General features: G+C 52.8%; 1 protein-coding gene across 2 annotated transcripts in view; it reads right to left on the bottom strand.

Moving 5' to 3' along the window:
• The window catches only part of Abl1 (ABL proto-oncogene 1, non-receptor tyrosine kinase), a 117,954-nt gene that overhangs the window by 4,034 nt on the left and 88,072 nt on the right, over nucleotides 1-25,848 (bottom strand). For both annotated transcript variants that reach the window (XM_042681049.1, XM_042681050.1), the window contains exons 2-10: nucleotides 22,747-22,920; nucleotides 21,940-22,235; nucleotides 13,652-13,924; nucleotides 9,051-9,135; nucleotides 8,031-8,208; nucleotides 6,196-6,380; nucleotides 3,699-3,851; nucleotides 1,479-1,568; nucleotides 1,001-1,165 (exon numbers count right to left, since the gene is read on the bottom strand). In XM_042681049.1, the coding sequence (XP_042536983.1) occupies nucleotides 1,001-1,165; nucleotides 1,479-1,568; nucleotides 3,699-3,851; nucleotides 6,196-6,380; nucleotides 8,031-8,208; nucleotides 9,051-9,135; nucleotides 13,652-13,924; nucleotides 21,940-22,235; nucleotides 22,747-22,920 (1,599 nt within the window). The remainder of the gene's footprint in view (nucleotides 1-1,000; nucleotides 1,166-1,478; nucleotides 1,569-3,698; nucleotides 3,852-6,195; nucleotides 6,381-8,030; nucleotides 8,209-9,050; nucleotides 9,136-13,651; nucleotides 13,925-21,939; nucleotides 22,236-22,746; nucleotides 22,921-25,848) is intronic.

The raw sequence follows: 25,848 nt of genomic DNA, 5'->3' as shown, positions 1-25,848 counted from the left end.
AACCAAGGGAAGGGAGAAAGGGCAAATGGCCCTGTGCCACGCTTGTTTGCGGGATGGCAGCTCACACAGACTTTGTATAACACGTATGCACCTACAGACAGGCTGGACAGCTAGCTTCTTATTAACAGGACTAAACGGTTAAAAATAATAAGGGGCCTGGAAGGTGGCTCAGTGGTAGAGTGCTTGCCTTGCATGCATGAGACCCTGGGTTCGATTCCTCAGCACCACATAAGCAGAAAATGCTGGAAGTGGCACTGTGGCTAAGTGGTAGAGCTGAAGAGCTGAGGGACAGCGTGTAGGCCCAGAGTTCTGGCCCCATGACTGGCATAATAATACTAATACAAACCCTGGCCAGGCACTGGTGGCACACACCTGGAATCCTAGCTACTCAGGAGGCTGAGATCTGAGGATTGTCCCATTAACCACCAAAAAAACTTGAAGTGGAGTTGTGGCTCAAGTGGTAAAGCACTAGCCTTGAGCACAAAAGCTGAGGGACAGCGCTCAGGCCCCTTGAGTTCAAGTGCCACAACTGGCACAAAACAAAACAAAGCGAAAACTCCAAAATGGGGTGTATGGAAAGCACCCCCCTCCCCCCATCTCACCAGCACGGTGCTGCCCACTCTCCTCATCTGGGTCCGCGGCAGCTCTGCGAGCCCAGTGCCTCAGCCGCTGGCTTCGCGCAGTGTCCACATGCAGGAAGGACCACGTGTGTGCTAACGTGACCCTCCGTGGCACCTCTCGGGCCCTCCCAGTGGACCCTTGGCAGCTGGGAAAAGCATCTGGACACTCTTTCCAGAAACCACAGGGATGCTGGCCCTGCTCCGCAGGTGTCTCCTGGGCCTGCAGAGCAGGGCTCAGAGCTCTGTTCCCAACACCTCTGCCTGTCTGCGCTGAGTGGCAAGCCCGCAGCTCCAGGAGCAGCGGAGAATCTTCCCTCCTTCCAGAGCTGGATGGGGGCTATTTGCCTGTCCTGGACAGCTGGGGCAGGGCGGGCACCTACCAGTCTCTCCCTGGCCCCGGGAGTGGGGTGTGTCGGGGACGTCAGCGGAGTCTTTGTGCTCAGCAGCTCTTCTGGAGGTCCTGGTCTTGGTGGGCAGCTCCGGGGCCTGTAGCACGGCACCGGCAGCGCCCCGCACGCCTTGTTTCCCCAGCTCCTTTTCCACTTCTAAGAATCAGACAGCACAGAAGCCAGCAGCTGTCAGAGGCCAGCTTGGATTGAGCTTTCCTTCCCCTTTAAGCTAACAGAGGGCAGCTGCATAGTTACTGAAGAGGGACCAGATGCTGGAGAAACACCTTAGCGTTTTGCAGAACCCTGCAGGACGGCAAAAGACAGCACGCCACCACAGTCCCTGCGCGGGCTCCTGGTCACAGACAACTGTGCGGCTTACTATTTTGGCCAGGAGTGAACTAAAGACCTACACAGCTGCCCCCACCCAACTTTTTGCCCACCATACCAGGCACTGGGGATGAGACTTTACCATCTGAAATGCTGGATTCCTGGAACATGGTTTCGAAGGCCTGGTGGATTTCAGCAAAGGACGGCCGGTCAGAGGGGCTCCACTGCCAACCTGGACAGACGAGTCCCAAGAGAGACCACGTGTGAGGCCTTGCTAACAGCCAAGCAACGGCCTGGATGGGAGAGATATGCCAACTCTGCCAACACCTTACGCTGAGACGTTGAAAGGACAGATGCCCTTACGGTCTATTACAAATATTAAGAATTTGTAGCCAAGCACTGGTTACTCACGCCTGTAATCCTGGTTATCGGGAGGGTGGAGATCTAAGGATCATGGCTCAAAGCCAGCCCTGGAAAGTCCATGAGACTCCTATCTCTAACTACCAAAAAGTTGAAAATGGAGCTGTGGTCGTTCAAATGGTAGAGCTCTAGAACTGAGCAAAAAAGCTCAGGAACAAAACCTGAGAAATAGCACCGAGGAGCTGAGTTCAAGCCCCAGGACCAGCACTAAGAAAAAGAATTTGTACACATCACACTCTGGCAGGAATATGGGTTGCACATCTTGAGAGATACTGACAGCGAAAACTGCATTTTACAAACATTGTCCCAACCCCGCTCTAGGACGGAGAGGGAAACAGCAAGGCAAATAGCTTATTTCTATCTTTGTTTTGACTTGAAGATTTCCAATGTCTGAAATGCTCTTTTTTGTGTATGTGCTAGTACTGAGAATTGGACTCACGGCTGTCTTCAACTCTTGACTTCAAGTCTCTTGTCTCCTAAAAGCTAGGACCACAGGCATACACTACCATGCTCACCTATACATACTGACTAAACTAAGACTAAAATGAGAAATAAAAGGATCGAGAACTCCCAGTGCTGGTAAGAATGTAAAGTCACTCTCCCCACCCATTTTCTTTTCCTTATATACCTCTGACATGAGTTTAAATTCATACATCTTTTTTGGAAGACCACTTGGTGAGCTATTTTGAAGTTTAAAATGCACCTGGTTCTTTGAGGTGCACGGTCAGCCTTTGGAACTGGCAGCCCCAGAGCAGAGAGGTCCTCGTGTGAGAGGATGTGTGTTCTGGCCTTACTTCTACAATGAGCCAGGACTTGTCCCCAGAGGGCGAGGGCCCAGCTGCCTGGGGCCCAGGCCGAGGGAGAGACAGCAGGACACAGACAGCAACACTTTCTGCTTGCACTGCTAGGTAACAAAGGCTAGGGAAATGACTGGATGATCAAAACCACGAAGGTACACAGATACACACACAGGCCCACACGTACCTATGTCAACAATGTAAATGGAACTGGGTAACCACCATGTAGGTGTGGTGTTTATTGCTCTTCTAGCACAGCATTTGCAGTCAGGCCCAGAGGTTAACTGGAGTTTACTAGTAAAAACCCCAGGTCTAGAATCCATCTATCCCATCCGTGATTCAAAACATAAAAACAGCTGGGTGCCAGTGGCTCACAACTGTCATCCTAGCCACTTAGGAGGCTGAGATCTGAAGATCGAGGTTTTAAAGCCAGCCTAGGCAGAAAAGTCCATGAGACTTTTTTTTTTTGTCGGTTGTGGGGCATGAGCTCTGGGCCTCAGCTCTTCAGTTCAAGGCGAGCGCTCTACCACTTGAGCTACAGTGCCACTTCCGGTTTTCTGGTGGTTTATTAGAGATAGGAGTCTCACGGTCTCTCCTGGCCAGGCTGGCTTTGAACCGCGATCCTCAGATCTCAGCCTCCTGAGTAGCTAGATTACAGGCGTGAGCCACCAGCGCCCAGCAGTCCATGAGACTTTTATCTCCAGTTTAACAACTAAAACTCTAGAAATGGAGCTATGGGTCAAATGGTAGAGCACCATCCTTGAGTGAAAAAGCTAAGGGATAGCATCTAGGCCCGAATTCAAGCCTGTGCACCAGCACTAAAAAAAGGAAAGAAAGAAGGAAGGAAGGAAGGGAGGGAGGAAGAGAGGAATGGAGGGAGGGAGGGAGAGAGAGGGAGGGAGGGAGGGAGGGAGGGAGGGAGGGAAGGAGGGAGGGAGGCAGGCAGGCCAATTCCTGTGTACATTATCTGTAAACAAAGATACAGACGCATTGAAACCAGTGTGTGGAGTGGAGCTCTGCTAGGTGCGCTGCAGGTGGGAGCAGAGCGCTCCGGATTGCTCAGCTGCTTCTTAGGTGTAGCCCCCACACTCACAATCTCCCACAAAGCACACTCAGGCTTCTAGAAACGGGCTGGGAAGGCTCACATGCGCGCATAAGCTCGTAGACCTTCTCGGGGCAGCCTTCGGGGCGCTCCATGCGGTAGTCTTTCTCCAGCAGCTCGTACACCTGGGACAGGTCAATTCCCGGGTAAGGTGACATGCCGTACGTAGCAATTTCCCAAAGCAAGACTCCAAATGCTAAAAGAAAAGGAAAAAAAAAAGTGCTCAAGACACAGGTCACGTCTCACCCTGGCCGCGGTGCCAGGCTGCAGGGGCTGAATCTGGGAGGTGGTCCTGTCACCATAGTACAACCTGCCCAGCACAGAACAGGATGCAATGAGACCTGGGGTCCCTTACAGCTGAGGCATGGAGGCCAGCAGGTCTCCCCTCTAGGAAAGAGTTCATCTGGGGGCCGTGAGGTGGACAGCCCGAGGCTGGAAGTCAGGCTCTGTGGACAGCTCTCTGTGTGCCTGTATCAGGCCACTACCTCTCATTTTTGGGTCTCCAGGATTATTTCAAGCCTCCTCCAATTCTCATTTCATAAATGACTTATGAAATCTTTGGAAGGTTTGAAATTCCACTCCACACAAATGGAACCAGGCATCATTGGAGAAAAGCAGGTGGTTCGGGTCGGGAGTAGGGCAGACAGAGTGGAGGTTGTGGGGGGAGGAGGGACTACAGGGCAGGGCCAAAGGAAGGGAGCTGCGTTCCCATCAAGCGGTGGTGAGACGGGGCGGGGATCAACAAGGAGCACCACCGCAGCCAACTGAAACACACGAGCCAGTTAAACCCAAAGTTCATAATCATAGCACAAGACCACTCATTCTGAAAAGTGGTTAGAGACCAACTCGTCACTAAGTGAGGTGGTGGATGGAGGTAAGGTGCTCACACGTAGCTGCTATGCGCCTGTGCAAACAGTATGCACATTTGTGCAAAGAAAACAGCAGATGAGGGGCAGCTTCTTCATCAAAGTATACTGCTAACCAATGAGTGAGTGCAAAAAAATATACATCACAAGATACATACAAGATGTATCTGTAGGCCTCGGCGCAGGCCCCTCCCTCTGACAGTGAGAGAAAGCTCCCCAGACCTCGCCTTCCATTTTCTAGGGGTTTACTGTTGGTAGCCACACCATGGAGACATGATGGTGAAGTCCGAATGGAGGAAACTGGGGGGCTGTGAGTTTTTCTTCAATACACAGTGGGAAATACAGACACGGGGGAATTTAGGACAGAAAGGCTTCAGGCTTAAGGGCAAGATGAACTAACACAATGTTGTGAACCATACTTGGTTCAGGTCAAACTGTAAAAAGAGGTTTGACTTTTATGATTCAATTCCAAGTGGAGAGACACCAGACATTTTGAAATATTCAGAATTACTGTCAAGTTTGGGGTAGCATTATGGTTACAACAATGAGACATCTGTAAGAAACTAATACTGAAATAATTCTGTGAAAGGTAATAATAATTTCTGGGCTCCCCCCACCAAAAAATAATGAGCATCAGGAAGTAGGTGAGCACAGAGGGCCCAACATCACCATGAAGCAGTTTTCTAATGACTGGGTGGTGGGGACAAGGGGGCTCAGTATGGAACTGTCTTTTTTTTTAATTTTGGCCAGGGGAGGGGGGGGGTTGTGGGGCTTGAACTCTGGGTCTGGGCGCTGTCCCTGAGCTTTTTCGCTCAACTAGCACTCTACCACTTTAAGCCATAGCACCACTTCAGTTTTCTGGTGGTTCATTGGAAATAAGAGTCTCATGGACTTTCCTGTCCTGGCTGGCTTTGAACGGCGATCCTTAGATCTCAGCCTCCAGAGTAGCTAGGATGTCAGGTGTGAACCACCAAGTGCCCAGCCTGAACTATCTTCTTCAGCATATGCTTTAGTTTGCCATTTAAACCAAACAGAGCTGGGCACTGGGGGCTCACATACTCGGGAGGCTGAGATCTGAGGACTGGGTTTTGAAGCCAGCGAAGGCAGAAAAGTCTGTGAGACTCCAACTAATGACCCAAAAGTCAGTAGTGGGAGCTGTGGCTCAAGTGGCACAGTGCTAACCTTGAGCAAAAACAGCCCAGGGAGCCAGGCACTGGTGGCTCAAGCCAAGAAATGGAAGTACCCTACTAGCCTTGAGTGAAAAAGCTCAGGGACAGTGCTCAGGCCTCAGTTCAAGCCCCATGACCGACAAACAGGTCAGGGACAGCACCACGGCCCTGAGTTCAAACCCCAGGACTGGCACACATACACACAAAAACCAAACAAACCTGTGGCTCCCTGCACCTAGCTGAAAGATCAGCTAGCTGCCCTGGTAAATCTAAGCAACACAATTGAAAGGAAGACATGTATTAAAATAAGGAAGTTACTATAGATCATTTAGAAAAAAAAAAAAGCCTACTCAATGGGTATTTCATTTTGGAGAGAAAATGGAAGGTGAGACCTTAAAATGAGAAAGCACAGCAATAGGAAAGAGGATGAAGCCAGAAGGGCAGAAGAGCGCAGCGAAAGGCTGGGAGAGGGGAAGCAGTGCCGCGGGGCCCCGGAGGCCCTTACCCCACACGTCCGACTTGATGGAGAACTTGTTGTAGGCCAGGCTCTCGGGTGCGGTCCACTTGATGGGGAACTTGGCTCCAGCGTGGGCTGTGTAGGTGTCCCCTGTCATTAACCTGCTCAGGCCGAAATCAGCCACTTTCACCAAGTGGTTTTCCCCTACCAGGCAGTTTCGGGCAGCAAGATCTCTGAGAAAGCAAACGGTTCATCAGTGAGCACGCTTGGTGAGCACCATGGTGAGCACGCCTGGCAAACTTCCCAGCTTCGCAGACTCTCCAGCATGCAGTGTGGGTACAATGACACTGGGAAACCCAAGCCTGGCCCAGGCGGTGCTTTGGCCCACCGGAGAGCAGTGCCAGCCCTCTGGCACACACCCTGAGCTGCCACCACGGGAGCCCCCGCGACCTGGATCAATTTAGTGACTCTGACACTCAGTCACCTCATCCGTAAAATGAAGATAATAAGAGGCCCATCTCCGGCCTGCCGGGTACCAGCAGATTAGCATGCCAACCTGGCATTTATGAGCTCAAGTGCCACACGGGGCCAGACAGTGGGGACAGACTTAGCCTAGCCCTCAACTGCAAGAAACTCTGGTCTCATCCATCCTGGCAGATTTCACAGGACAGGCGTTGTTTCCCCATGTGCCTGACTTCCCTCTTTCTTCTTGATGCTTACCATTCTATCCTAGAACTCCCCCCTCCCCCGCCGATAATCCATCCGCCTCCTCTCCTTGCCTGCTTCTCCCCAGGAGGCAGGCAGGTGTCTAATCTTTGGTTCATGGATGTTAACCATGAAATCACAAGGCAAACTGGAAGGCAAGGAGAGGAGGTGGCAGCTTAAGTGATGGCTGCATGAGGAAGCCTGGGCACTGGCAGTGAGAGGAATTAAACGCAGAAGCGTTGTGGCTGATAGGATTGTTGGTAAAGCGCTTTCCGTTTGCCTGAACGGGAGGGAACGGAGCTAGCCATGCAAAGCAGAGCTGAAGTCAGGAAATCTCAATTTGTAGCGTCAGAGGGCTGGCTCATCACTGCGCTGAGTGACGGGAACAGCTGGCGTGGGCTCTGCCTCCCGAGGAGCCGCCAGCGCGTCACACGCGCTCGTCTCGTTCCTGGCTAGGAAATCTCATGTAGAGCTTTCACACTTGAGTTAATTGGTAGGAAAGGTCACGGCAGTGGCGTGGAGAACGTCTTGCATTAGAGAGGCCAGTGAAGTCGACGAGGCTCTGCCCGCACAGGCCAGCACTGCTAGGAAGCCACTTCCACCAGCAAAGCATGCAAAGACCAAGATAATTGTGGCACGCCTGAAGGTCAACACGCTCGAGGCTTGACAAAACAGCGAAGACGTTTCATTTAGGTCAGCACACGCACAGTGCTGATGACTAAGCACCATCCCGGAGCTCGGTGACAGCAAGTTAAATGGACAGTGAAACAGTAATAGAGAAGGGAGGGAAAACACAGACTTCATTCCCTGGCTTTCAGGGGAGAATTTGTGTAAAAGCCATGTGAATGCAACGGGCAGGAGTCCTTACCAAGGAGCACTGGGGTTATTCCAAGTACACCTTTTCTGAACTCCATTTAGTATTCCACAGAGTCCAAAACGGGTACAAGTGAAGAACTTCTTACCCCAGGACCGGCTGCTTCCGTGTCCCGGCCCTGGCCCAGCACTTAGGCCCGGCAGCTGCTTGAAGCAGTCATGGGAGGCGCCTAGCACATGCCTTCGGTCCACGGGCCAATGGACTGGCAGCACTGACATCAGAGGCTGAGAGCTGGACCTTGACCGGAGCCAGGGCTTCAGACCCAGGCCGCCGCCTCACAGAGAGGCCCAGGAGAGAGTCCTACCTGTGGATGAAGTTCTTCTTCTCCAGGTACTCCATGGCGGAGGAGATCTGAGTGGCCATGTAGAGCAGAACCACTGCGCTCACCTCCTGCCGGTTACACTCGCGCAGATAGTCCAGCAGGTTCCCGTAGGTCATGAACTCAGTGATGATGTAGAACGGGGGCTCCCGGGTGCAGACCCCTGTCAACAGCACAAGCAAGAAAAGGGCTGACACCCAAGGAAGAGGCTTCCAAACGGAGCTGGTTCTGCCCCAGGGCCTGTGCCTGCTTCCAATAGCCCTGCCGGTGGCGGGACACAGCCACGCTCTCCCCCGCTTCCTTGGAGCCCATGAACCTGACCTTACACAGAGAGACTGCCACTGAGTCCAGACAGGCCGCACGGCCCATGCCCTAACTAAGCCCTGCTCAACAGCCACTCTGGTGAAAATACCCCTGACCACTAAGCCTCAGGAGCCATTCTGAGGTTTGTGTCTGAGAAGGTAGGAACTCTCTCTTACCCCACCTCCTTGTTCAGGAGCCCCGTGCACACGTGAGGACCTGGTCAGGTCGTGTCCTCCACAGGTGCAGGTCCCCCTCATGTGTGGAAGCTACACTTAGCTTAGCAACTTGTAAGTAAACACATTGGTGGTATGCAAGTGTTTACAAATGTATTCACAGAAATATGGTAGATTCAAGGGAGAAATCAGTGTCATTCCTTAGAAAGGCAAAGTCAAAGCTGAACAAAATTAACACCAGGAAGTGGGTACTTGAAAGGGGTGGGATGGGGTCCAGGGGACAGGGGCAGATGAATGAAACGGAGGGGGGGGGGGGATGCAGACAAGAATTGAATGTATATCCTACAAAATTAAGAAGAGTGAGGAAGCGGGGGGGAGGTAGGGGAGGGGTGGGAGAGAAGATGTTGAAAGAGGCGACATTGATCAAGAGGCATTATATTCACAAACCACTGTTAAACGGCAACTCCTTTGGACAACTACTTCAGTAATATTTCAAAAAGCGGCGCCCTCAGAGCCGCACACTCCTCACCCAGCAGCTGCACCAGATTGGGGTGCTTGATCTCCTTCATGACCGCAGCCTCCTTCAGGAACTCTTCCACTTCCATGGTGTCCTCCTGCAGAAGCAACAGGAGCTGCTGAAACTCTGTCTGCCTGCGGACACAGGCTGAGCACCCGCGTCCACGCAGCCCGCCTGTCCCCTCTGCCGCCACAGCCACCATGCTGTGGACATCACGGTGCTTTGTGCCATCATGGTGGCACAAAGACTGTGCCTTTTCTGGCAGCACTTCTGCTTCTCGGCCTGGGCACCTGTTGGCGCTAGGTGGCACGGGTGGGCGGCTGTCATGCAGATTCCATTCACCTCCTCAGCTTTTGGAGGTTCTGAGTTCCATTTCCCCATGGAATGTCTGCTTTCCAGGGCTTAATGCCAACCCAAACCACGTGAGGAATCTCCAGAGCACCTCCCTTAGAAGGGTCCCTACATTACACAAAGAGCACCATCACCCCGTTCTTATCGTCACCCCGATTCTACCATGGCCCTCACGAGTGGCAGTGACCACTTTGCAGGCGGCGTTCCAGAGGCTCTACGCTACGGGTCCTCACCGTCGGGATGCCCGGGGCTTGGTGGACGCCTACATGGACGTGTTACATGTGCACAGGCCTCGCTCACTTCTGGTCCAAGGTCTGGAGTGCCATGGCCCTGGGCTACAGTGGACAGCGGACACTGTCCACTGAGCTGGCCCTCATGACAGGGGCAGACAGTTAACAGGCTTTGCTCGGTGGTGAGAGCCAGGTCTAAGGGCAGAGGAGGCAGTGGGCGGGCTGCCTCGGGGGTCGGCAAGGAGTCTGCGTGTCAAGGCAGATGGGGCGCGGGGAAGGCTAGCACACCTTAGCTTCTATGCGGACCCTTCTTCATTCCTTTAGGACACAAAGCGCTGTCCTATGGGACAGGGCAGTGGCCAGCCCAGGTCCTTGGTGGTGGACGGGACAACCTCTCCTTAGTATGTTCCTGCTTTGGTCAGCCATGTTTACAAGCCAGGCACACGACTAATGTTAAAACGGCAGGCCAGCTGTTCTTAATGTCCATGCCCCCCCCCATTGCCGGTGGTCAGTATGCCAGGGCAGGAGGGCAGGGTGGATGGCGTCTCAGCTCCATGTCCCCACCACTGTCCTCTTCCAGTGCCCTCTGCCCCTGGGTGAGCTCACCGGCGCTGGCTCTGGTGTTCGTGGTGGAAGCCCAATGGCCGAGGCAGGAGCAGTGCCTGCCACATGGGGGCCCTGCGGGCCGAGCCCATGCAGGGCAGGGCCTCGCCAGCCTCCGGGGCCAGTGGGATGTGCCCACATGATCCAGAGAAGCCGGCGAGACCAGGGAGAAGCGCTCTGAAAGCACAGGGTGACAAACCACGCGGAGACGCAGTTCACGCACGCATGTGCTGTGGGCGCTTTACCACAAGACCCAGCAGACATCAGAGGGAAGAGCCTGGCTCCAAAGTCACCCCCCTCCCACCCCCCACCTGTCTGTCTGTCTGTCTGTCTCTCTCTCAGAAGCTGCAGTAATTCTTTGAGTTTCTTCTTTCAGCAAAAATCCAGTGTGGATTTGTCTCCCTCTGCTGGAATCAGGCAGCTCACTTTACCATCTGAACTACCAACAGCCAGCCAGGTGTGTGGCGTTGTTACATGGACATAAACATACAATGCCCCATGATGTTCTTTTGCTTTTATGTTTCAATTTTTCATCATCCCAGGCTGGGAAGGTGGCTCAGTGGCAAAGTGCATGCCTCGCATACATGAGGCCCTGGGTTCGATTCCTCAGAACCACATACACAGAAAAAAAAAAAATGGAAGTGGACCTGAGTTCAAGTCCCAGGACTGGTTAAAAAAAAAACAAAAACACACAGATGAACAAACCAACACAGAGAGAGAATTCATCCATTACACAGTAAAGCAGAAGCTGCTGCTGGCCTCTTCACGAGTGGAGAGCCCAGCAGAAGTCACCTCCCTCGGGAGTCCTGAAGAGCGTGCCTATGCGAGGGTTCAGGCGGCTCAGCAGTAGTGACCTGGGCGACAGCACGCCTCGCTCAGGGAGAGCTGTATGTGACCCTCCTCGTAAAGCAGGCCACTGCGCGTGTGACTGCCAGCTACCAGTGTGGTCACGGAACCCCTTCTTTTTTGGTTGTCCTTGGAGTTCCCCAATAAAACCAATTTCCACAGGGAAAAACTAAACCCAGAGATACCATGCCACAAAGCTAACACAGGTGACATCTTCGGTCCATACACAGGGAGCAAGCCAGCAACAGCTGTCCCAAAGTCTTCTGCTGTCCAGATGTGGTTTTAACCACACATGCAGTCCTTGAGGTCGGTGGCTCACGCCTGTCATCCCAGCTCCTTAGGAGGCTGAGATCTGAGGATCAAGGTTCAAAGCCAGCCCAGGCAGAAAAGTCTGTGAGACTCTTATCCCCAATTAATCACCAAAAATCTGGACGTGGAGCTGTAGCTCAGGTGGTAGAGTGCCAGCCTTGAGTGAAGAACTTTGGGGACAGGGCCCAAGCCCTGACCTCAAGCCCTAGTACCAGCACAAAAACAGAACAAAACCAAACCCCAGTGCCCACCCTTATCCATGCGATTCAGGGAAGGTGAAACTGCTGGGGGCGGGAGCGCACTGCCTGTGATGAAGTTCTGTCATTTCCCACAGAACTGAAACCCGTCATCTCATGAGTCTTGTTAATGTCACAGCTGTCTTTGGGGGACAGGGGATGAAGTACAGAGTTGTGAACTGGGCCTCATGCTTGCTAAGGTGGTGTTCTACCACCTGAGTCATACCCCTAGCCCTTTTGTCAGTCCTGGGGTTTGAACTCAGGGCCTGGGCACTATCCCTGAGCTTCTTTTACTCAAGGCTAGCACTCTACCTTAAGCCACAGCTCCACTTCCAGCTTTTTCTATTTATGTGGTACTGAGGACTCGAACCCAGGTCTTCACGCATGCTAGGCAAGCACTTTACCAGTAAGCCATATTCCCAGCCCGCCTCCAGCTTTTTTTTTTTTCACTTTCAAATAGGTCTGCTTCTGCCTAGGGCCAGCTTCAGATCTTGTACCTCCTACCAACCCTGTCTGTGTAGCTGGGACCACAGGCATGCACCGCCATGCCTGCCTCCCATTCCTCTGCTCAAAGTTCAATGTGGAGTGCGCAGGGCCCTGCGGGAGGGGCGGGCAGCACTGGAGGTGCTGCCTAGGGGGCCAGCAGGACGGAGCTGGGAGGAGACAGGTGCTTGGTGAGCTTGGGGGAAGAAATGAAGCCTGGGCCAGGGCTGCTAGCATTTATTCACGGCGCTCTGCAGAGAGGGAAGTCCGTGGAGCAAGGCGGAACTGAGGCTTAAGCGTGGCTTCCACAGAGCCCAAGTCACCAACAGAGAAAAGCTGGGCTGTGGACGGCACTGTGGGCGTGCGTGGGAGCTGCGGAGCCCTGGAGCTTTCCACCCAGCAGTCTCTGCAAAACTCAGATGAAAGCACCCGTCCCCACCCCCAGCACAGCCCTGCCCCGACCACCCCGGGCATGTGTGGCACAACGCCAACCGCATCCACAGCCATCATATTCTATCTCCTCCTGCCACTCAGACGCCCCCAAGACCTGCGCTGAAAAATGGTCAGATTAATTCTTTAAGTTTTGATTTTGAAATCTCAGGGCTAAGTAGGCCCTGGCCAGCACTCTATAAATCTTCACTAAAAAAAAAAGTCTTATCTGGAAAACAGCCAGGAAATGCTCAAGGAAACCTCAACCACATCACCCTTGCCAAAGTATCGGTTGTGCCCAAATGGCCGAAAGGCAGACACACACTGAACGTCACGTCTCGATGCCACCAAAGACCAGAACATCGTTTCTGCCCTAAAGCAGCCACCTCTATGTTTGGCGCACACTTCTAGTTCCTTTTTACTGTGCCTTCAAGGGAAGGAGTCAGACAAGTGGCAAATAGTGCTGTCAGCCACACCACAACAAATCTAAGACATGCCTAAACGTGGGTCTGTGTCCTGGTGATGTGTCATGTAGTCCCTTTTTCCCCAACAGACACAAACTGCTGTGGGAACTCAATCACAAGGGCAGCAGGCAACACGGGTCAACGGCAGGGGGCACTCTCGCCACAGGGAAAGCTCGGCTCGTGCCAGGAACAACAGAGACCTGAGTGAGGATGGAAGCTTCCCTTGGCACCCTAACCGATCTGAGGGCCTCAGGAGGGTGTGCCCGCAATCCATACACACTGTTCTTTGTCCAGTCAGGGGGGAGGGCGGCTCTAGCACCTGCTCACGGAGGTCTGGCTCACGGTGTAGAGCCCCGGAGCCTGCAGCCACACCTTCACCCTGTCTTCAGATCTGCCCACAACCCCACCCCTCTCCAAACCAGGGGCCGCTGCGGTGATATCTCCTCTTTTCTGAGCTCCCAGCTTTACCTCTCCTCCTCTCTGTGCCACACACCTGGAACAAGGAACCTTCCAGTGTGACTCATCTCTCCAAAGCGCCTGCCAGCTCCCACACACGTGGAGATGGAGGTGGAGATGACCCAGCCCCAACAGATGCTGATGCCTGAGCACCGGTGAGGACGGGCGCATGCGCACCAGCGCTGGCCGGGTGCCCCGAGACCCACCTTCAAGGTCTTCACGGCCACGGTGAGGCTGTACTTCTTCCACACACCCTCGTACACCTCCCCGTACTGGCCGCCGCCCAGTTTGTGCTTCATGGTGATGTCCGTGCGCTCCATCTCCCACTTGTCATAGTTGGGGGACACGCCGTACACCGTGGGCTTGTTGCGCTTCGGGGCGGGGTAGTGGAGTGTGGTGATGAGCCCGTCCGCCACGGTGGAGTGGTGGTGAACCAGCTCCGCCAGGGTGTTGAAGCGGCTCTCCGAGGACACGTAGAGCTGTGGAGAAGAAGACCGGCCGTCACGCGGGCAGCAGCCACCAGGGCCAACACTCGACCAGCCCCGGGGCAGCCTGTTCAATGCACGCGACACCACACAGCAGCAGCTCTACCTGGACTGGCCGGCCAGTCACGTCTCTAACGTCTGAATTTTCTAGCTAAAGAAGCAAGTCACAATGAAAAGCCTCAAGGCCTTTGTACCTGCTGCTCCCTCTGCCTTCAATGCCCATACACACCCAAGCCCTGCCATGTCCAGTTCTCTCATGTCTATGAAGCCGCTGGGTGCTCGGGGGCTCATGCCTGTAATCCTACCTACTCACAGCTTGAAGCCAGCCCGGGCAGAAACTCCTTCATTCCTTGAGACTCTCCAATTAACCAGCAAAAAGCTGAAGTAGAGGTATGGCTCAAGTGATAGAGCATCAGAGAAAGCAAAGTAAGAATGCTAGGACCTGAGTTCAAACCCCAATACTGGTGTACACACACACACACACACACACACACACACACACACACACACACACACACACACACACACACACACACACACACACACACACACACACAGTCTCTGAAGTCTTCTCTATCCACCCAGTCTAAAATCATCATTGCCAGGTTAGCAGGCAATTTCCTGATTATTTGGTTAATTCCTGTCCATCTCTAGCTGGGAGAGTACAGCGTCCTGAGACATCTTTTTTAATCCTGTGGCCTCAATACTAAAAGTAAGAAATGAGCACATAACAGGTATTCAATAATCAGCTGTTGAGGCTGGGGGAGGAACGCAGTGGCGGACTGCCTACCTAGCACATTCAATGCTCAGCACTGCCCACAGCTGGGGAGTAGGTTCTATGAGTGGGAGAACTTAGTACTACTGACTTAAGACAAGAAAACGTGTGACTTTCAATGGATTAACCTAGACAGCGCCGTGAGGAGAAGGTGGCCGCGCAAGGCGGTGCGTGCCTCCCATGCACTGCTGCAGGAAGCAGGTGGGCTCTAGGACAGGAGAGCATCGAGTCTCCACGTGAGATACGTAGATCCACTGGTGGAGTGTGGAGGGCATGGCTCCCCCCCCCCCCCCCCCCCCGCCGTGCTCATCCAGACACCAGGAGGTAGGGGTGTGGCCGGAAGGACCAACACGAGCGTGGGCGGTGCCGCCCCTTCTCTGCAGCAGGGGTGGGGTGGGTGAGCACAGGCTTCCTCACAGGAAGCCGCACTAGATCCCGCACACATCTGCACTCCAGGCCCCACCCTCAAGCTCCTGGCCTGCCAACAGCAAGAAAGACTCTGTCACAACATTGCATTCACAGCCTGGCTGATGGTACAGTCCTGGGAGGAGGGTGCAGACGTGAGGCCACAGAAACCCACGGGGCGTGGGGAAGGAGGAGGAGGAGGAACGGGGCCAAGCTGACACATGGCTGACACGTGGCAAGGCCTCAGGCACAGTATTTCTAGAGTGGCGTGTACGCGGGGTGGCCAGGCAGTAGTTAGGGGGGGCCTGAGGCAAGGTCCTTACTCAGACCTGTCCCCGGCCACCACCCGCAGCTACTGCCTGCCCTTGTGACAGCCGCAGGGGGCTCTCCTGTACCTCCAAGTTCTACCCTGTTGCTGTAAACACAGCAATCCCGGCCCCGCTCTCTCCACGCGTGATGTCAGGCACCTGTGCTGCAGCCCAGACCATGCTGCTCGAATTCCCAGCCTCCCAAACACACAGCTGAATAACGTCTTCTCTTCACTATGGTAACAGAAAGCTCACGAACACAGTCACTTGATGTAAGTTCCTAACAGGAGGTAGTTTAAAGCACTTGTAAAAGGAAGTAAGCCGAGCTTGGTGGTGCACACATAGAATCCCAGCAAGAGGAAGGCTGAAGTGGGAGGATTTAGGGTTTGAGGCCAGCGTGGACTATATGTGTGTATGTGTGCATACATACATACATATATAAACAAGAAAATAAAGAGGGAAATAAGACACAAGTTGACCCATCTATGACCCACAATAGGGTAGATTTTTTTCTTTGTGCTTGGGAAGAGGACATAAACACAATTTTAAAAACTTAAACAAGGCAACAGCCAACTCTGGGTTTCTAGTGAGTCTTTGGTAACAATCCCACCCAGATCAAATTCTAAAACAACCAGAGAGGCCCCTGCGCCCTCACATGGAGACCGTGGCGCAGGGACACTGACTTGTGTACAGAGGCCTCTGCGGGATTCACCCTCAACCCCGCTGTGTGTGTGTGTGTGTGTGTGAGAGAGTGTGTGTGCCTCTCTACCAAGCCGCATGGAGAAGTCAGGCCAAGAAACCATGCCCAGAACCCACCCGCCTCTCCCACCTTGGAAATCTTGGCAGTGAGTGGTGAGCGGGCTCCTGGAGCAAGACGCACCCCCCTACCCAACCCAGGCTCGAGCGCTTTGAGCCCCGGCTCACCGGCATCTGTTCTGGCCTCCCTCAGCTGGGCGAGCGGCCAGCCAGAGTCACAGGGAGGATCGCAGCCCAGGCAAACTTCAACTTTGTCAATGACTTAGTTTACAGGCCCCGGGTCTGCATTCATCCTTCAAAACTTTACAGACCACCATGCACGAAATAGTCCCTCCCCCTTCCTTGAGCAGGCAGTGTCCCACTGTCCTGCCTGCAGCCCACGCGGGTGCTTTCTCCCAGCTGGGGCTGGGTTTGGAGCAGCATCCTGCAGGTGAACTGGCTCATCAGGACTGGGAGGCATGTGCAGAGAACGGCACGTCCTTAGGACACACACACAGAGCTGTAAACACTAGGGTACTCAGCCAGTCATGCATGAACCCCAAAGACAAGTGTTGTCAAAGAAATCCTCAGCACTAGGCACTGGTGGCTCACACCTGTAATCCTAGCTACTCGGGAGGCTGAGAACTGAGGATCACAGTTCAAAGCCAGCATGGGCAGGAAAGGCCGTGAGACTCTTATCTCCAGTAAATCACTCAGAAAACCAGAAGTGGTGCTGTGGCTCAAGTGGCAGAGCACTCGCCTTGAGCTGAAGAGCTGAGGGTCAGCGCCCAGGCCCAGAGTTCAAGCCTCACGACCGACAAAAAAAGAAACCCCAGCACTGGCCCTCCCCCTGACCATGCACGCAAAGGCAGAGCGGGCTCAGACTTGTGCAGCCTCTGCAGATGGGGTCCCGCCTTGGCCATGAGCCTTCACACGGAGGCAAGAGGCAGCGAGTGAGCGTGTTCCCAGGCTGCCCGCGTGCGCACCCGCATCCCGCAGGCAGCCGAGCCCCAGCGAGCCCACAGGCTGTGCAGCTGGCCCTTTCTGCCACCTCTCCAAACCCGAGCCCTGCTCCGTGTCTCGCCAGTCCGAACCCTTCTTGCACCTGGGAATGACGTGCGCTGCATAGCACGTGGCCGCACAGGAGGGCGAGACGCCAAGAACTGGGGGCGCGTTAGGCGGGGGTGCCAGGAACAGCAGCGGGGGCACACGCCTGAGAAAGCACAGGAGGGGCGCCACGTCCTGCGAGCCTGCCAGAAGCAGCGGCAGCTCGCTCCAGCTTGGCCCTGTCAGGAGACCAGCTCAAAGCCCACAGCTGTAAGCCCTTGGGCTGGCTGACTTGGCCACAAGTGGGGCTAGAAAGTTCGGAACACAAGGGGAAAGACCAATGAGAGGCAGGAGAGCGAGGGAAGGGGTGAGGGTGGGAGCAGGTGAAATCTGGGGGGCCCACCGTCTGCTACATTCACTCGTCTAAAGTGGAGCTGATGTGAAAACAAGAACTGAGCCTCTTCAATCCCAGCCAGTCCTTCTTGTAGTCTTAAATGTTATCCTTCCGATCATCCTGAGCTCCGTGGGACGCGTCCTTCAGCGCCGGGCCCATGCCATGCCCACCCGGGCACCAGGCTCCCATGGAAACAGGTTCCCATAGCATGAAGGACTGCCCCCCCCCCCCAGGGACGGCTGCTTTGCAGAGTGGGGCGGACGAGGGAGAGCCCCATGGGAGGGCTGCCTGCTGCTCCTCAGCTGTGTGACCCACGCATCCCACACGAAGGTGCTGCCCCCTCAGCAGCATGCTTCAGACCAACTAATGAGCTGTTCAACTGGATCATGCCCGCCTGCATCTGTTTGGAGGCTGCTGACTGAACTCCCGGGACAACACCATTATCCTGCCCAGCGCCACCGCCCCCCCCCCCCGCCCCCCATCGCCCGCCGGGGATCCCTGGATCAAGGGAGCAGGTGGAGAAGCAGCTGTCCACTTGCTGCCCAGGAGCCCTGCGCCCATGTTCTCACTTATGATCAAGGCAGCACTCTCAGAGCCTGTCTACAATGCGAAGACCCCGCGGTAGCTCTGGGAGAACATGGACTGAGTGGGGGAGGTCCTCTAGTTCCCCCTCCACCCCAGAGCAGTGCCAAAGCTGCCAAAAAGCCACACAGACACTGGCAAGAGGGCTTGAAGCAAAGACGTGAGGAAGGGAAGCGACACTGAAAGAAAGACATGGCACGGGTCAGGGCGCAGGGCACTGGGAAAGGCTACAGAGTAAGAAGGGGACTGGCTGCCACCTTTCAAGCTTGGTCCTGGCCTAGGGACAGAGGTCTTGGAAGGGAGTAAGAGGATCAATAGACCCAGGGACGTAGGTGACTTGGACATATCTCTCTCTCTCCCTCTCCCCCTCCAACCCCCCCCCTTCTCACCAGTCCTGGGGCTTGAGCTCTCAGGGCCTGCACACTGTCACTGAACCTCTCTGTGCTCATGGCTAGCACTCTCCCACTTGAACCACAGCACCACTTCTGGCCTTTTCTGTGTATGTGGAACTGAGGAATTGAACCCAGGGCTTCATGCATGCTAGGCAGGCACTCTACCACTGAGCCACCTTCCCAGCCTGGGTGTATTTCTTTCTTTCTTCTTCTTTTTTTTTTTTTTTTTGGGTCCGGTCCTGGGGCCTGAACTCTGGGCCTGGGGCTGTCCCTCAGCTCTTCAGCTCAAGGCTAGTGCTCTACCACTTGAGCAATAGTGCCACTTCTGGCTTTTTCCTTTTTGCTTATGTGGTACTGAGGAATCGAACCCAGGGCCTCAGGTATGCAAGGCAAGCGCTCTACCACTGAGCCACCCCCCCAGCTCCCTGGGCATATTTCTATCTGAAGAAAAAGGAGAAATGGATTGGATGGGCTAAGGGTGATCCCTGCGTGGCTATGATGAGGTCGGTAGGCTGGTGGTGCGGAGAGGGGCACAGGCAGGTGAGAACCAATCAATGCATCGTCTACAGTGTGATTTGGCAACATCTACACATTTTTTTCTTTTGGCAGCACTGAGGTTTGAACCCAGGCCCTTGAGCTTGCCAGGGCTGGTTCTTTACCACTTGAGCCACGCATGCCTCCAGCCCTTTTTTTGCTTATGTTATTTTTTTAGTGGGGTCTTACATTTATGCCCAGGTCAGCCTGGACTGCTTCCTGCACAGCCGGACAATACACGTGTACCAACATACTCAGCTTTTTACTGGTTAAGATGGGAATCTCAAGAACTTTGTCCAGACAGCCTTGAACTACAATCCTCTTGATCTCTGCCTCCTGAACTGCTAAAATGACAGGCACGAGCTGCTACATCTTCAAAATTCTAAATGTGCAGAGCCTCAGATCAGCTCTAGTAATGTATCTTGCATACATTTACACTGTATTTACATTAACAAAGAGGTAGAAATGTGTAGTTCAAACTAGAGGGCAGGAGCTACTAGCGGGTTTATGACATAGCACATTATGACTTTGAAAAACTGAAACAGAATAGGATGGAGTCTACAGTAAGGTGAAGTGCTGGTTCAGGCAGGTAAGGAACGACTCGTGGAAGTCTGGCCCTTGTCTGTGTAAGTAATGGGTGGTGAAGTAAAATGTGGTTCTGCAGTGGCTTCAGAATTTTTTTTTAAGTTTGGAGGACCCTTATAATAGCATTATTTGTAGTAACAGTATTGTTTGTAATAACAGCGTTGTTTGTTTAGATTGAAGCCGCGCCATCGAGCAGGAGGAATGCTGGGAAGAGTGACTCCAATCAAACAGAACAGGACACATAACTGGAGATGTTCATTTGTAGCCCCTTTGCACAAATAATAAAAAAAAAGATGCCCATCTATGGCCACAAGCATGAACAGGAGGAGGCAGGTGTAATGCTATACATACACTCCCCAAACACTATCAGGTGGGGAAGGAGGAGCAGGCCAGTGGGGAGTGTGTCGGCCCAGCCTCTGTGAAGATAGATACACACACACACACACACACACACACACACACACACACATACACACACACACACACACACACACACACACACACAGCCACGCCAGCGTGGGAGGCACTGCTCATAGGGGCTGTGGCTGGGCAGAACTGACTTAAAAAACAATAGCTTTTCACTAGGATTCATTTTGTCCAATGATAGTTTTTAAACTAAATGTATTACTACAGATTCTTTTTTAAAAAAAATTTTATGTTTTGGTTCTGGTCCTCGGGCTTGAACTTGGCCTGGCACTGTCCCTTAGCTGTTCTGCTCAAGGTTAGTACACTACCACTTGAGCCACAAGCTCCACTTTCAGCTTTTCTGGTGATTATTTGAAGAGTCTCACAGACTTTCTTTCCCTGGGCTAGCTTTCAACCTCGATTCTCAGATCTCAGCCTCCAGAGTAGCCAGTATTACAGGCGTCAGCCATCAGCACCTGGCAACATCTTATTTCTTAAGCTGCCTTACTGCCTGGGCCTTCCTGACAATCCGGGCGTTGCCCACTGCCTGGCCCAGCCAGGTGTGGAGGAGCCCCGGGTGGAATCCCAGGCTGCTTTACCCGCTAAGCTTCCCTTCGTAACACAGAAAGGCAGACTCCACCAGTGCCTCTGCAGGGGACCCAGGCGAGGTTTAGAGATGGACTACAAGGTGCTGTGGCACCCACCTGTAGCTGAGACTCAGGACACATGGATTCCTCCCCTTTGCTGACTCATACAGACTGTCTGTATAAAGACTTTTAAAAAGCACATTTACCAACTCCTTTACAAAAATGCAATGGGAAATCCTAAGTGTACCAGTGTCACATGGTACCACTTTAATCAAAACTTGTGTGCATGTGTACACACACACAAATTATATCTGTAGGAAGAAGGCTATAGGCTAGACCTAATGGCTTGTTTTTGAACTTTTTTCTCATTGAGGATGAATTACTATCAGAGATTTCTTTCTGTTTTTTTTTTTTAAATCCCACATGGGGCTTGAACTCTGGGCCTGGGCGCTGTCCCTCAGCTCTTCAGCTCAAGCCAAGTGCTCTACCACCTGAGCCACAGCGCCACTTCTGGTTTTCGGGGTGGTTTATTGGAGATAAGAGTCTCACAAACTAGGGCTGGGAAGGTGGCTCAGTGGTAGAGCACTTGCCTTGCATGCGTGAGGCCCTGGGTTCGATTCCTCAGCACCACATAAGCAAAAAGAAAAAAGCCAGAAGTGGAGCTGTGGCTCAAGTGGTAGAGCACTAGCCTTGAGCAGAAGAGCTGAGGGACAGCGCCCAGGCCCAGAGTTCAGGCCCCACGACCGGACCCAAAAAAAAAAAAAAAAAAAAGAGTCTCATGAACTTTCCTGCACAGGATGGCTTTGAACTGCCATCCTCAGATCTCAGCCTCCTGAGTAGCTAGGACGACAGGTGTGAGCCATCAACACCTGGCTCAGAGATTTAAGAAAGAACAGTCTTCAAAGGGTGAACAAATGCAGCTGTGGTACTCACTAGATACTACATTGAAAATGAATTATATTAACTTGTGGGTAGGGATGGGAGGAAAAAACAGAGAGGGAAGGGGTAACACTGTCCAAAAGGAAATGTACTCTTTACCTGACTTATGTGACTGTAACCCCTCTGTACCTCACCTTTATAATAACAATAGTAGGTAAATAAACAAATACGTAAGTCTTAGTGTAAGAAGTGTGTCTAAAACCAACAAAGGTTCCTGCTCCTCAATCAAGGCCTACCAGAGGGCAGTGGAATGACCTATCCGCTGGGCAGCAGGACAGACGACCCGGCTGTCCTGGCCGCCCCCACCCATCGGCTCCCCACCTTGCCATCAGAAGCAGTGTTGATCCTGTAGTGGTACACCCTCCCTTCGTATCTCAGCGAGATGGACCGCTGGCCAGGACTGCTCTCGCTTTCCCGCACCAGGAAGCTGCCGTTGATCCCGCTGCTCAGCAGATACTCGGCAGCGTTGCGGGACACGGGCCCGTGGTACCAGGAGTGCTTCTCCAGGCTGTTGACTGGGGTGATGTAGTTGCTGGGGACCCATCCTTGACCATTTTTGGTTTGGGCTTCACACCATTCCCCATTGTGATTGTAGCCTAGGACCCGGAGCTTTTCACCTGAGCAGAAAAGAACCCAATTGGACACATCAGCTTTGAAGCCAGCTTCCTTCCTTCTCGTTTGCTCCTGTGTGATTACTAACCATCTCCAAATTCCCCAGTCCAGTGTCCTTTGCCCAAGTGGACATAAATACACACATTTAAATGCACACATTTACAAGCGTCCAAGAACGCATGCTCACTCCCACACGGGACTTCCTGTTTGTGCTGAGTGTCCGGATGAGGGGGAAGCCTCAGGTTTGTAGTCTATTATGTCTGGGGCGGGGGGGTGGGGGGGTGGGGAGGTGTGGGGGGAGAGGGAAGCGGCTTTCTCAGGAAGACAAGTCTGTCTCCTGCATTAGGTCTGGGTTTCCTCTGCAGCTGAACATGGCAAGCTGGTGTGTAAGGGACTGCTGCACAGATGCTTTCTCAGTGTTTCTGCATTCCAAACTGTAAAGCTGCTCTCTCAGTGGGCAGAGGGAAGCCCACTCCCCAGCTTCTGTCTTTGGCGACTCCCCCACATTCCCTTTACCTTTGGTTATGCTTAGAGTGTTATCTCCACTGGCCACAAAATCATACAGTGCCACGAAAAGGTTGGGGTCATTTTCGCTGGGCCCCGCAAGAAGGTTTTCCTTGGAGTTCCAGCGTGCAGCTTCGCTCAGGCCTTGAGGCTCAAAGTCAGATGCTACTGGCCGCTGGAGGGCTTCTAGAAGACAAGGAAAGAACATGATGATGAAAAGGGAAGAACTGAGTAGACTTCAGTTGCCCTTTCAGGAGCAAAGGAAGGTTGTTTGCAAGAGTATATATTCCTAAGTAATTTCATTTGACATCTGCGTGTCAGAAAGGGGTTTTGCTTTTGAAGGGTTCTACCACATCTTGCGGGACACACTGAGCATTTTCAGTCTCAGGTAGTAACTACTGTTTCCAGATGGTGTAAGCTTTTTTAGGTCATTCATCTAACATGGATTTAATCAGAAATGGGCAATGCCCATCTTCAAATGTCTTTTGCTATTGCTTAAAATACAGAACAGAAGCTGGGTGTGGGTGGTTCATGCCTGTAATCCTAGCAACTCTGGAGGCTGAGATCTGAGGGTCGTGGTTTGAAGTCAGCCTAGACAGGACAAATCTGTGAGATTCTTATCCTTAATAAACTATGGCAGGTGCGGAGGGAAGGCCAGAAGTGGAGCTGTGACTCAAGTGGCAGAATGCTAATCTTGAGCACAAAGCTCAAGGACAGCACACCCAGGCTCTGAGTTCAAATCGTGCAACTAGAACAAAAAACAAAAACAAAACCAGCCCAAATGTCTTGTTTTGTAACACTTAGATGTACAGTGTAGCGTTGGGCTCGTAAGGAGTCAGTGTGGCACTGGCACCCCAGCCTTCTCAGAAAGAACATGGGGATCATCTTCCCTCTAGGTACCTACTGGTCCCTGGCCTTGATGAACTCTCCTACTGCCCTGCTCATCCCTACTGGGCCACAGCTGGCTGGGACACCGGTCCTCCCCTTGCTGACATCCTCCCCTCCCTACCAGCTTTCTGCCTCCACTGCCCACTCTTCTGAGGTCATCCTTACACTGTTTACTGTGGAGATCATTAACAGCCTCTTCTATTCTGGAATAAAAGTCTCCCATGCTGTGCCTAGAGGTAGATTCCAGCTGGACATTACCAGTAGCTCTGATGTCAGGTGTCCATGAGCAACGTTCACTAAGGGGTCAATTAATTCACTACTTTGTCCCTGAAGTTCCCTCCTTTCTTGGATTGTGCTTAGGAGCACTGGTGAAACGAAGGGATTCAGAAGGGCTCTTCCCAACCGGCCAATCTGCCCTAACCTGTATGGCAACTGAGGTGCATTATGAAGTAAACCCAAACACCGTTTAAAGAAACTACAATAACTGCTGGGCACTGATGGCTCACGCCTGTAATCCTAGCTACTCAGAAGGCTGAGATCTGAGGATCGCGGTTCAAAGCCAGCCCGGGCAGGAAATGTCTGTGAGACTCTTATCTCCAATAAACCATTCAGAAAACTGGAAGTGGCGCTGTGGCTCAAGTGGTAGAATGCTAGCCTTGAGCTGAAGAGCTGAGGGACAGCGCCCAGGCCCAGAGTTCAAGTCCTACAACCATCAAAAAAAAAAAAAAAAGGCATGTGTATGTGTTCTGATTTTCCTCTGTGTGGATTTTGAGGGCCCCAGACTTTTTCCCCTGAGGACCACCACCCATCTTGGGAATGGGCCTGCCCTTGTATTCATTTTAGTTGTCAGTCATGGGGCCTGAACTCTGGGCTTGGGCACTGTCCTTCAGCTCTTCAGCTCAAGGTTAGCACTCTACCACTTGAGCCATAGTGCCACTTCTGGCTTTTTCTGTGTATGTGGTTCTGAGGAATCGAACCTAGGGCCTCATGCATGCAAGGCAAGCACTCTACTACTGAGCCACCTTCCCAGCCCCTTGCATTCATTTTAAAACAACCATGCCAAGGCCTGAAGGAGAAGGCAAAGTTTTCGAGAGTTGGTACTGCTCAGTAGGACCCCTGAACCGTTCAGTCTCCAACACACACAGTAAGGCCCTCCTACCCCAACCTCTGCACCAGTAGAAGAGAACCTTCAGGAATGGTTTTTCTAACGGAATAAACCCTAAACTCCATTCCTCCACACTTAATAACGTCATCTCCTGCATTGCAAGGGCTGAGGCGATTTCAGGGAAGAAGGCCCTCTCCTCTTGTCACCTCCTAGGTGTGGCCCTGAGTAACTGCTCCTGCATCCCCCAGCACCCCCATTAGCACCTAGAGATCAAAGGAAAAAACTGGATAAAGCACAGAATTTTTTTGTTGGTTGTAGAACTTGAACTCAGGGCTTGGATGCTGTCTCATGGCGAGTGCTCTACCACTTTGAATCGCAGCACCACTTCATTTTCTGGTAGTTAATTGGAGATAAGAGTCTCATGGATTTTTCTGCCCAGGCTGGCTTTGAACTGTGATCCTCAGATCTCAGCCTTCTGAGTAGGATTACAGGCATGAGCCACCAGCACCTGGCTAGTATAGACATTTTTTGGCTTAATTTTTTTTGGAGGGGTCCGGTCATGGGCCTGAATTCTGGGCCTGGGCGCGATCCCTCAGCTCTTCGGCTCAAGGCTAGCACTCTGCCACTTGAGCCACAGCACCACTTCTGGCTTTTTCTGCTTATGTGGTGCTGAGGAATCGAACCCAGGGCCTCATGCATGCAAGGCAAGCGCTCTACCACTGAGCCACCTTCCCAGCCCCTAGCTTAATTTTTTTAACCTAAAACACAGAACCTACAAGTTGTACATTTTCATGGAGAACACTAAGTAGTGTTTAAATCAGGGACTTGCTTTATGTGTGGGAATCTCACCCTCATCTACTATATGATGCTGATTGCTGGTCTTGACTGTATGTGTGTGTGTGTGTGTGTGTGTGTGCCCTCACGCGTGCACGCACGCATGTGCAGGTGCGTGCTTAGAGCTGATGCTGTCTTCTTTGGCAGTCCTATCTAGAACACACATGTATTCCCAGTTCTTTAGGGAGCAGGGGTCGCCTAGGGCTCAGCAATCCCACTGTAGAATCCTAAATTTCCTCGGCTCTGCAGGGAAGACCAGCACACCCACATTCATAAGTGCAGTGAGG

The sequence above is a fragment of the Dipodomys spectabilis genome, unplaced genomic scaffold (assembly GCF_019054845.1).
Source record: "Dipodomys spectabilis isolate Male_0828 unplaced genomic scaffold, ASM1905484v1 ptg000067l, whole genome shotgun sequence".
NCBI lineage: Eukaryota > Metazoa > Chordata > Mammalia > Rodentia > Heteromyidae > Dipodomys > Dipodomys spectabilis.
The sequence above is the reverse complement of the archived record's forward strand: the minus strand, read 5'-3'. Positions and strand labels throughout refer to the sequence as shown.